The 12,730-nt window shown below is 39.9% G+C and overlaps 1 protein-coding gene across 1 annotated transcript in view; it reads right to left on the minus strand.

Moving 5' to 3' along the window:
* pafah1b1a (platelet-activating factor acetylhydrolase 1b, regulatory subunit 1a) overlaps window positions 1–12,730 on the minus strand; it is a 67,031-nt gene that overhangs the window by 646 nt on the left and 53,655 nt on the right. The window contains exons 6-10 of the mRNA XM_061925807.2: window positions 6,848–7,016; window positions 6,199–6,301; window positions 5,877–6,105; window positions 4,414–4,515; window positions 4,185–4,341 (exon numbers count right to left, since the gene is read on the minus strand). Of these exons, the coding sequence (XP_061781791.1) occupies window positions 4,185–4,341; window positions 4,414–4,515; window positions 5,877–6,105; window positions 6,199–6,301; window positions 6,848–7,016 (760 nt within the window). The remainder of the gene's footprint in view (window positions 1–4,184; window positions 4,342–4,413; window positions 4,516–5,876; window positions 6,106–6,198; window positions 6,302–6,847; window positions 7,017–12,730) is intronic.

The raw sequence follows: 12,730 nt of genomic DNA on the forward strand, positions 1-12,730 counted from the left end.
GCTTGGTAATAAAGAGAAAGTTGATCCATCACCCCCTTGTTATATGATATACAGTACAGTACTTTGTATTGTGTTTCAAGTGTACAAACCTTCACTAAAATATGGACTTTTGTCGAGGCTTGAACCCATTATTCATGTTTACATTGTTTCTTAAAGGGGAACATTATCACAATTTCAGAATGATTAAAACCATTAAAAACCAGTTCACAGTGGCTTATTATATTTTTCGAAGATTTTTTCAAAATTTTACCCATCACGCAATATCCCTAAAAAAAAGCTTCAAAGTGCCTGATTTTAACCACCCGTCCATTTTCCTGTGACGTCACATAGTGAAGCCAACACAAACAAACATGGCGGAAAGAACAGCAAGCTATAGCGACATTAGCTCGGATTCAGACTCGGATTTCAGCGGCTTAAGCGATTCAACAGATTACGAATGTATTGAAACGGATGGTTGTAGTGTGGAGGCAGGTAGCGAAACTGAAATTGAAGAAGAAACTGAAGCTATTGAGCCATTATCGGTTTGAACCGTATGCAAGCGAAACAGACGAAAACAACACGACAGCCAGCGACACGGGAGAAAGCGAGGACGAATTTGGCGATCGCCTTCTAACCAACAATTGGTATGTGTTTGTTTGGCATTAAAAGGAAACTAACAACTATGAACTATGTTTACAGCATATGAAATACATTTGGCAACAACATGCACTTTGAGAGTGCAGACAGCCCAATTTTCATCAATTAATATATTCTGTAGACATACCCTCATCCGCGCTCTTTTCCTGAAAGCTGATCTGTCCAGTTTTGGAGTTGATGTCAGCAGGCCAGGGAAGCTAGCGTCGATGGGGGTTTAGCTCGCTCGTCTGCGGGAACAAACTGCCACCATTGCTTGCCGTGCTACCGAGGTCCTTTGTCCCTGAATTGCTCACACACTCCGGCAGATTCAATGGGGGTCTGGCGGCAGATTTCTTTGACTTTATCGTTGAAAATGCATCTGCTTTGAGTGTCGCAGGATATCCACACATTCTTGCCATCTCTGTCGTAGCATAGCTTTCGTCGGTAAAGTGTGCGGAACAAACGTCCAATTTCTTGCCACTTTCGCATCTTTGGGCCACTGGTGCAACTTGAATCCGTCCCTGTTCGCGTTGTTACACCCTCCGACAACACACCGACGAGGCATGATGTCTCCAAGGTATGGAAAACAGTCGAAAAAAACGGAAAATAACAAAGCTGATTTGACTCGGTGTTTGAGAAAATGGCGGATTGCTTCCCGATGTGACGCCACGTTGTGACGTCATCGCTCCGAGAGCGAATATTAGAAAGGCGTTTAATTCGCCAAAATTCACCCATTTAGAGTTCGGAAATCGGTTAAAAAAATATATGGTCTTTTTTTCTGCAACATCAAAGTATATATTGAGGCTTACATAGATCTGGTGATAATGTTCCCCTTTAAGAAATCTGCACTTTAACATTTTCAGTATATACATACATATACACACATACACATACATGTTTATATATATATATATATATTTATATATATATATATATATATATATATATATATATACACACACACACACTTACACACAAAACAAATCAATTAAGTTCATAAATCAAAATTCCACTGTAATGTTTACTCAAATTGTGTGGCACTTACAGTATAACTTTGAGGCAGTTTTAAAAACATCCCAACTGGCAAACAAACTACTACCATGACGTGATATTTTAAACAAATGTGTTGTGAAATCATATGCAAATCCAGTTTTTTCCTGGAGCATATTCTGTGTTTTGGGATTTTCTGCAGTCCCATGTTTTTTGCTTTACCTCAAACTGAATATACGTTTTTGTGTTGTTTTTTTCTTACGTTACCGCAAAAAGTAAGCAGTTATTAACAGGAAATTAACAAGTAGATTAATAAGAGTTAGAGGGAAGACAATATAACAACAACTGTTGGTGCGTCAGTTGGATCGGTCCAAAATTGGTGATGTCGATACAAAGGGTAGTATCAGAATATGATTTGTAATAGAGTGGTTAGGTTGATATTTTTATTTACTCAAAAACTTTTTGGTTGTTGATGTTTACAAACTCGGGGAATAATTCCCTGGACACAGGATGACTGAGGACAAATGTTTTGATTTTGTTTAGTTTTTGTGTACTATTGACTTTGTTTTGATCAAACAATTGTAACTAATAAAAGAATAAGAAACTATGTACCGTATTTTTCGGACTATAAGTCGCAGTTTTTTTTCATAGTTTGGCCGTGGGTTCGACGTATACTCCGGAGCGACTTATGTGTGAAATTATTAACATATTACCGTAAAATATCAAATAATATTATTTATCTCATTCGCGTAAGAGACGAAGCAAATGGCAGCCATCGTCACACACACGTCAGCAATAGTCACTCACACGCCAACCAATAAGAATTCGGCGGGGGGCGGGTCATGGCAGAAGTGCATTGTGGGTTTTGGAATGCTAACTGCTATATGCTATACGCTACTGCCGGAGCTATTAAAGTGGATCACATCAACAATCGCGGTAACTTATAAAAACTGAGAAGGATATCCATCCATCCATCCATCCATCCATTTTCTACCGCTTATTCCCTTCGGGGTCGCAGGGGGCGCTGGAGCCTATCTCAGCTACAATCGGGCGGAAGGCGGGGTACACCCTGGACAAGTCGCCACCTCATCGCAGGGCCAACACAGATAGACAGACAACATTCACACTCACATTCACACATACATTCTATTGTATTCTACTACAGTAAAAAACTACTGTAAACAATACTGTTAAATCCTAATATTTTTCTACAGTGTGTGCATCACACTCAAAGATGCACGTTCCATAACACCCACAGTACTTTGCTGTAAAATAACAGGTAATTGCGGTGAAGTATAAGGATTACGTATTGTTTTTTAGTGTTGTTGTCGTAATACAGTACATTTTACTGTGAAATAACACTTAATTGCGGTAAAAAATAAAGATATCATAATATTTTTAAGTTATTTGTTGTAATATTAGAACACATTTTGATTACAGTATTTTACTGTCTAAAAATATTGTTAAATGCTGTGAAATATGAGGGTTTCTTTTTAAAGTGCGTGGATAATACTGAACGATGTATCTTCCTTATTTAGCCTCAGGGTGCTGTGATAAGAAATAAAATTGTATTTCACTTTCAGATGGGGACCTATAGCTGACAGTGTCGATATAAGATCTAGCATCTTATTAAAGAAATGTTGATTTGGCTACAAAACAGTACAATGTTGCCTTAAAAAGTGTGATTTTCAAAAACCTTTTGCAGTGTTGTTTGAGCAATTACATAAACAGTCAAGCCCGAAATTATTCATAACCCTGGAATATTATGACGTAAAGCTATTTTTATTCAACCAGCACGTTTTTCCCTGACTGAAAATGCCTCCCAGAAGATAATAAGACTACACAAATACTGTACAAGAGGCAACACAGTGGAAAAAACAATATTCCTCAGCTTTTATTTACATTTAGAGAAAAACTTTCCCTCCAAATTTGCCAGTGATATGAAAGATTCCGGGCTTGACTGTAAAACTGAACTAAAATGGCACCGAAAAGGAAATCATATACTGCAGATTACAAGCTGGACGTAGTGAAATATGCACCAGAAAACGGCAGATCGAGCAACAGAAAGAATGAACGCTAGCGGGGCGCATACCAGGAGCGACACCGAGGAAGACTTCATGGGATATAGCGATCGGGAGTGACAGATTGTTTGGTAAACGTATAGCATGTTCTATATGTTATAGTTATTTGAATGACTCTTGCCATGATGTGTTGGTTAACATACCAGTCATGTTCTCAGTTGGTTATTTATGCCTCATATGGCGTACACTTATTCAGCCTGTTGTTCACTATTCTTTATTTATTTTAAATTGCCTTTCAAATGTCTATTCTTGGTGTTGGCTTTTATCAAATAAATTTCCCCCCAAAATGCGACTTATACTCCAGTGCAACGTATATATGTTTTTTTTCTTCTTAATTGTGCATTTTCGGTTGGTGCGACGTATACTCCGGAGCGACTTATAGTCCGAAAAATACGGTATATTGTGTTGATATTGTTACACTGTCAATAGCACCAACCATGAAAAATTCAGAGTTAATCAGCAGTATAAAACGCAAATGGTCGTGTCCCCACTACTTACCCAAAGAGGTAACAAAGTGTTCGTGGGCACCGAGGGTTTTCATGCAGCGCTTGTTCTTGTAGTCCCAGATCCTTAGGGTCTTGTCATCTGCGGAGGACACGATAAACTTGCCTCCAGGGTGAAAAAGGATACCGCGCACCCAGTTGTCATGGCCAACCTATGACAGACATGAACGAATTCATTGCAGGAGGTTTCTGTGACAAACAAACACTGCTGAGATGGTCCTCACCAGAGTCATAAGGCACGTGCATGCGCTGACGTCCCACATCTTGATGGTTTTGTCTCTGGAGCCGGACAGCAGGAAGGGGCCTGGCTTACCGCTCCTCTTGGTCTGTTTGGACACAAAACAAACCCGAATGATTGAACGCGTTCAGGTTTGTGGTTTGAGCGAGGGACCACAGTCTTTCCATGACTTTGCCTACAACATGTTCAAGGCACTTTTAGTTAGAGATCAACCAATTATCGGACATTTTGATGAGTATCAGTCTTTTTTTTTTTTATTATTACAACTACAACAAAACTACATCAGCAGATACAATATATACACATGATACCAATATTTAGTTTTTTTTTTTAACAATTAGTAAACAGTAATAGTAATAAATAGTAATAAATAGAGATGTCCGATGATATCGACTGCCGATATTATCGGCCGATAAATGCTTTAAAATGTATTATCGGAAATTATCGGTGTCTGTTTCAAAAAGTAAAATGTATGATTTTTTAAAACGCCATTGTACAGAGTGGTACACGGACGTAGGGAGAAGTACAGAGCAGTTTCCTGGGAGACTCCCGAATTTCAGTGCCCCTCCCGAAAATCACCCGGGGCAAAAATTCTCCCAATTTCCACCCAGACAACAATATTGGGGGGGGGTGCCTTAAAAGGCACTGCATTTGCGTGCCGGCCCAATCACATAATATCTACGGCTTTTCACACACACTAGTGAATGCAAAGCATACTTGGTCAACAGCCATACAGGTCACACTGAGGGTGGCCGTATAAACAACTTTATCACTGTTACAAATATGCGCCACACTGTGAACCCACACCAAACAAGAATGAGAAACACATTTTGGGAAAACATCCGCACCGTAACACAACATAAACACAACAGAACAAATACCCAGAACCCCTTGCAGCACTAACTCTTCCGGGACGCTACAATATACACCTCCCGTTACCCCTACCCCGCCCACCTCAATCTCCTCATGCTCTCTCAGGGAGAACATGTCCCAAATTCCAAGCTGCTGATTTGAGGCATGTTAAAAAAAAATAATGCACTTTGTGACTTCAATAATAAATATGGCAGTGCCATGTTGGCATTTTTTTTTCCATAACTTGAGGTGATTTATTTTGGAAAACCTTGTTACATTGTTTAATGCATCCAGCGGGGCATCACGACAAAATTAGGCATAATAATGTGTTAATTCCACGACTGTATATATCGGTATCGGTAATTAAGAGTTGGACAATATCAGAATATCGGATATCAACAAAAAAGACATTATCGGACATCTCTATAAAAAATAATGTTAAAAAACAACTTAAAGCCTCGTATAGCTGTTTACTGACATATACTATGCATGTTTATATAACTTTTACTGCAAATTAATATCGGCTTCAAATATCGGCTAGCGGCCTCCCTGGCTACTAATAATCGGCTGATCTCTACTCGTAGTGCAGGTCATTACCTCAGAGCCTGTGGCTTCGAGAATGGTGGGATGGGCACTCTCGGGTGCCCAGGCGATGCACTCCACCACATGCTCGTGCTCCCGTAGTTCAGCCTTGCACTCTTTGTTGGCCACAACCCACACACGCACTGTCTGGTCATTGGAGCAGCTGGCAAGTAAAGTGCCGTCCTGGTTGGGCCGCACCATGCGGACCCACTCCCTGTGGCCTGTGTAGGTCTTCACACAGTAACTAGTGGACACAAATATATAAAGGGGAATCATCATCCTGTGAATGTGACTAAAGAGAGAGAATATCATGTTTTTAAAGAGATTTTTTTTTTACCCAGTTGCCACATCCCACATTTTCATGGTTTTGTCCCTTGAGGCAGAAATTATGTGATCTCCATTGGGCATTATGGCTATGGATGAAACGTTGTGGTCATGTCCTAAAATCAAGAATAAAAAGAATCATTGCAATGGAAATCAAACATCTTTAGCGTGAAAAAACATTTAGGAATCGTAAACATCTGTGATTTGTAAGTCTCCAGCCTCTAAAAGGGTTCGACAATACAAAAGCAGGAGAGTTGAGAAGGGTGATTTGAAAGGGAATAAAAATGTGGGCAATAGTATACGAGCCGGGAAATAATGAGGCCTTTTGACTTTAAATGTGCGAGCAGAAAGTGCTGCTGGCCGTCCACAGAAAGTGTGGCGGTCCCATCAAACAGGATGGCCCTATCATGAGTGCATGTGTGCATAATTTGCCTTGCAATTAGGGTGTAAAAGAGGACCGCGACACAGCACTCGGTGTGATATGACCAATGATAAAGGATATAGATATGATCAGGGAGTAGATAACTTTATTGAAATATCTAATTTAGTTTACTCAGAGATGGATTAAAAAATCTTGACTTCAAAATAAAAAGCCAAACAAGAAGGTCTAATATCAATTCATTGTTGCTCTCTCAATGTTTTTGCGACAAAACCCAACGTACCGTGCATGGTCCTGATGCACTCAAAGCCTTGGAAATCCCACAGCTTGATAGTCATGTCTGCAGAACAGGATGCAAGCAGTTTTCCAGTCTGGTCAAAAGAGATGTCCTGCACCGAATCGGTGTGGCCTTTAAGGGTACGTTCAAAGTCTCCTGTCTCATAGTCCCACACCTGAAGAACACAAAGACCTTAGACCATGGCAGGTTCACACCACAGGCACAGCTTCTTATATTTGTTATTATATATGTCTCTCTTTCTCACACACACACTTTTGTAAAGGCAGACACATTTTGACATGTGAGCCACATTGCCACAGAAGGTCACAGCTATGTAGCATGGTACTGCTATAGAGCACTGACAGAGGTGTTGAAGCATGCATTAGAAAGCCGCCAACGTACGGATTCAGACAGCAACAGAGGGATAAACACTCCCTGGTTCATTTCTTGTGGTGGGGACGGTAAAGGGAGACCGCCTCCAACTCCGCCCCCACTACTGCCACCAATGCTTCTTCCCCCTCCCCTGCACAGAGCTGCTAAAAGATGCCAGATGGTTGCGAGGTACCAAATGCACAGGGGGGTTGTCTTGGAGGAGATCAGCGGATTTAATGTGTTTGGAGGTTCACTTGATCGGCAGTTTTAAGCATTTCATCAGCATCTTGAGCAAATAATCCTTTAGAGCAACCTGTAACACAAAGCTGGCGTGACAGACTTGACTGTTTTCACTGTCAATCCTAGAGACCGTGTGAAAGTCCTACAGCAAAAAAAGGAACTCCTAATGATAAAATTGGGTTGTACCTTGTAGGGGTATCAAAAAATCGATTTTCGAATGAAACGCGATTCTTATGTGTAAGAATCTTAATCGATTCAAATAAATCAAAAATCGACTTAAAATGTTTTAAAAAAATGCTATCCAGTCACTTTAGTAAATGTTTGAGTAGATTTTTATCAAACAAAAATATTATAAGCACCAGTAATATAGAAATTTATCAGAGCTGTTTTTAGGAGTGTAGTTAATCATAGAACTGACACCCACTATTATTATAAAAGTATTGATTTTGAATCAAGAATCAATTCTGAATCGAATCATTACCCCCAGGAATCGTGTGGTGCCCTAGGTTCACGGCCCTAGTACCTTGCATGGTGGGCTCTTCCATTAACTATTTAAAATTTCAGGACACCAATTTCCAGATTTTACCTAAAAATGTGTGTATTTTGTCAGTTTTTTAGACTAATTGTTAGTTTCTTGTTCGGTGTCATGGGTGTGCTAAAGCCTATCACAGTGGGTTACATTCTGGACTGGTTGCCAATCAATCGCAGGGCTTTTACTGTCAACAATCATTCACATTTATGGCTCATTTACAGTCTCCAAATAACCTAACACAATTGTGACTGGGGGGAGAGACTGGAATACCCAGAAAAATGCAAAGCAAGCACATGCAAATAACAAATATGCCCAAGATTGAAACCCAGAACCACCTGGCTATGAGGCAGACTTGTAAACAACATGCTTTACTGTGCTGCGCAACATATCAAGACATGAACAATGACAGATTTAAACAAGATGCAATGAAACCAAATTGGATTGATTTAGAATGAATGCAGGGCAGTGTTATCGGAATAAACTGCTACATTGGATTGAGGTGTTTGTCAAAAGAAACTGAAGCGTGCAAGGTCTACTCGGTTAAAAATTCAACAGGGCTGTTTGGAGGTAGAAAAGTAGGGCACAGACAGAGGAGGCCGAGTAGCATGAGTATGAGGGTGGAGCAGAATTTTAGATTTGCCCCAGAGCCATTCTGCTCCAAAGGGAGGGCTCTAATGGCGGGTACGATGGCACAAATGCTGTTTAGGAGGAATAGAAATGTGGTACATTGCCGAGAGGTGCGGTTGCATCGGGAGACAAGGGTGGTATTGGGAGGGGACGAAGATGCCAAAATAGGGACCTGAACCCCTGCTGTGTGGGTGTAGCTGAGAAGATGATGTACATCTGTCTCATGAATAAAATATGCAGAACAAACAGCTTAATAGGATATTGGAATTGTCTAGTGAGGCACAATGTGGCTTCTTGGCCAAGAGGCAGACGGTGGAGTTTGTCTAAAGAATCTCGGCATACAAAGATGATGCGGGTGTAATCCAGGGTGTGTCCATAACAGAGAGCTTCAGCAAAGTCAGTCCAAAGAGGACCGCAGAATGGATAACTTTGTCGTAAGACCCAGTTTATCAGATTTGTATGGAAACTTCATTTCGTGTACAGTAGACATCTTGATGAAACAGGACATGGTGGATAGAAAACACGTTTTGGAATAATTAAATGATCAAAATAAGAAAGGTATGAATGATCTGTCCATTGTCTCAAGTAAAAATGAAAAAACTCATTGTTAGAATATTGGCAGGCAAAGGAATCAAAACACTGAATACAGTAGAGGCAATTTGCCAGATAAGATGAAAAAATATATATCAAAGTATTCCCAGCTCCAGTGTATTGCCTGTCTTTCACTAGGAATTTGTTTTATCACCATATTATTTTTCATAACGGTTTTGCAAGACATCCTGCAATCTGTGACCTCAATTTGACTTTGAATTGTTTTCAACTAAAGAAGGTTTCCGGCATTTCAGCTGACTATTTGTTTAATCACAAACCAGACTTCCAACAGCAACCTTCCGGCTACTGCCGACATTAGCAATTTAAATGATCTTTACAGTCTTAAGCAAACATTTACCCACAATCCATGAGTGCGCACTTAAACAGAAAAGTACATTTAAGCAGCATTTTAAAGGCAATGCTTTAAGCATGCTTCTGACCAGATTCTCATGGTGGAACACAGATGGATGTCCTTTAAAAATCATGTGATTTTATTTTAAAATTTCAAAAGATTCAATGTGCTATTTACAAAAGAGCAGTGTTCTGCTAGAGCAGGGGTCGGCAACCCACGGCTCCGGAGTCGCATGCGGCTCTTTGATCACTCTGATGCGGCTCAGCTGCATACTTGCCGACCCTCCCGATTTTCCCGGGAGATTTACGGAATTCGGTGCCTCTCGCAGAAAACTCCCGGGATTTATATTCTCCGATTTTCACCCTAACAATAATAATAAGGGCGTGCCATGATGGTACAGCATTTAGCGCCCTCTACAATCTGTACTAACAGCGTGCCAGCCCAGCCTTTTGTTGTATGCATCTTCTACTTGCACACGCAAGTGACAGCAAGGCATACTTGGTCAACAGCCACACAGGTTACACTGACGGTGGCCATATAAAACAACTTTAAGACTCTTACTAATAATGCGCCACACTTTGAACCAAAACTAAACAAGAATGACAAACACATTTCGGGAGAACATCTGCACCTTAACACAACATAAACACAACAGAACAAATACCCAGAATCCCATGCAGCCCTGACTCTTCCGGGCTACATTATACACTCCTGCTACCACCAAACCTCCCCCCACCCCCCTCCGTGCGTCGATTGAGGTGGGCGGGGTTTGGTAGCGGGGGTGTATAATGTTAGGGCTGCATGGGATTCTGGGTATTTGTTCTGTTGTGTTTATGTTGTGTTACGGTGCGGATGTTCTCCCGAAATGTGTTTGTCATTCTTGTTTGATGTGGGTTCCCAGTGTGGCGCATTATTAGTTAGAGTGTTAAAAGTTTTTTATACCGCTACCGTCAGTGTAACCTGTGTGGTTGTTGACCAAGTATGCTTTGCTGTCACTTACGTGAGCAAGCAGGAGCCCCTTTCAATGTGAAGCTGGGCCGGCACGCTGGTTGTAGTGGGCGCTAAATGCTGTACCATCACGTCACGTTCGAGAGAATAGTTGCCCTGAAATTCGTAGTCTGCCGGAACAATCGGGAGGGTTGGCAAGTATGACGCTGTCAAGCGCCATTCATATAAAACTCGCGGGCCGCACGAACATTAAATTTTCATATTAAGGTGTGGGCCGCGTGTCTGAGACCCTTGGTTTATACATAGTACAAAGCAAAAAAAACAAAACTTTGTATGCAGTGTTATTTCATTTTAAATTTCAAAAGATTTTTGTGGCTCCCGTTGTTTTCTTTAATTTGTGAAACTGGTCAAAATGGCTCTTTGAGTGGTAAAGGTTGCCGACCCCTGTGCTAGAGGAATATTTTCCCACCTCTTAGCAAAATGGAACACATTAAAAGTTAGACTTAGACAAACTTTAATAATCCACAAGGGAAATTGTTCCACACAATAGTTCAGTTACAAAAGGTTTGAAAATGTAAGGATGGTAAGGATAATGCAGGTATAAAGTAGACTAAAAATGTACCGTAGTAGCAATATAAAATATAACATATGTAATATTTTCATATTATATATACACACAGTATATGATATACACTGATATATTATATTTTTATAATATATATACACAATATACTAGCTTTGGCCTTTCTTTTGCTTGAACAGATAAACATAAGGATATCACCCTGTTTCTTACCAATGCGCGTACACACTAATGGTGCAACGATTTTAAAATAAATTGTCGACAATAGTCGTGACGTCATCACTCATGTTTTTCCATGCCGGCACTTTCAAAAACATCGCCAGTGAAAACCTTTAAAGTGTCAAAGGCGTTCCTCCTAATTACATTTAAAAAAATACCTTGCTCATTTTGCAAAAGCGGACCTTGTTTTTATGGCAGTACATCTGTGACACACAAGCATTTAAAGCTGAGGCATGATGTCAAACGTCTGTAGGGATGATCTGGACTCAACCCCGGTAAGAGTGTTAGCTTGTACCTTGCTAGATAGCTAACAAGTGTGAAAAATAAATAACTGTCATTTTAGCCAAAGTCAGCCACTTAATCTTTGTCTAAATCAATTCAAGTACTTTTTAAAGCATCGTCAATATGCAATGCAATAAAGAAGGCGTACCGCGCACGCACACAGACACACTGAGACAGACGTAAGGCACCAATGCGGAAGTATCATAAGATCTATATATTAGCTATATTATCTATTAAATTGCTATAATATTAAGAATAATCCGTGATACAATTCCATACATGGAGTCTATTAGAGTGCTAAAACGACCAGAAGTTAATCAATAGTCACTATATCATTGTGCAGCTTTTTAAACATCATATAATGCATTTTTTTTAGGTTGTTTGTTTTTGCTGCTATTTCAACTTTTTTTATACATAAACAAGGGTATTTTTTTTTAAGCACTTTTCATTTCCTTTCTTTTAATTGGACAACGTTTTAATAGTAATTTTAATTTGGTAACGGCTGAATGAGCAGCAGTTACAGCATAAATAAATACTAATGAATGAATTAGTCCTCTGTTCTTTGTAAGCACGTCTAAAACAACTTAAGCTGCATTTGAAAGTTGTTGGAAAAATTAGAGCCATTAAATATGTGTACGCTTTATAATCTGACGAGTCGACTAATGGATTATCAAAATAATCGTTAGTTGCTGCCCTAATACACGCGCACACAAACATTCTCTTTAGTTTCAATGGTGTCACGGTGTACCAGATCCAGGGAGCAAGAGTGTGTGTGCACCAAGTTAACTTTCAGTATCGATCTCTGACAAGGCGAGGCAGCCAAGGTGAACAAAAGCATGTGAGAAAGGCGACCATTTTAGAGACCGATCTGGACCTCTCTAAAGCGCTGATATTGCTACCGTTTGTTCTTACTCTTTTGTACAGAATAAATTGTTCATCTTTAATGCTAGTAACCTTCCATTAGTTTAGACAGCCTGAGAACTACAAACCCCCGTTTCCATATGAGTTGGGAAATTGTGATAGATGTAAATATAAACAGAATACAATGATTTGGAAATCCTTTTCAACCCATAATCAATTGAATGCACTACAAAGACAATATATTTGATGTTCAAACTCAAACTTTATTTTATTTTTTGCAAATAA

The sequence above is a fragment of the Nerophis lumbriciformis genome, linkage group LG30 (assembly GCF_033978685.3).
Source record: "Nerophis lumbriciformis linkage group LG30, RoL_Nlum_v2.1, whole genome shotgun sequence".
Classification (NCBI taxonomy): Eukaryota; Metazoa; Chordata; class Actinopteri; order Syngnathiformes; family Syngnathidae; genus Nerophis; species Nerophis lumbriciformis.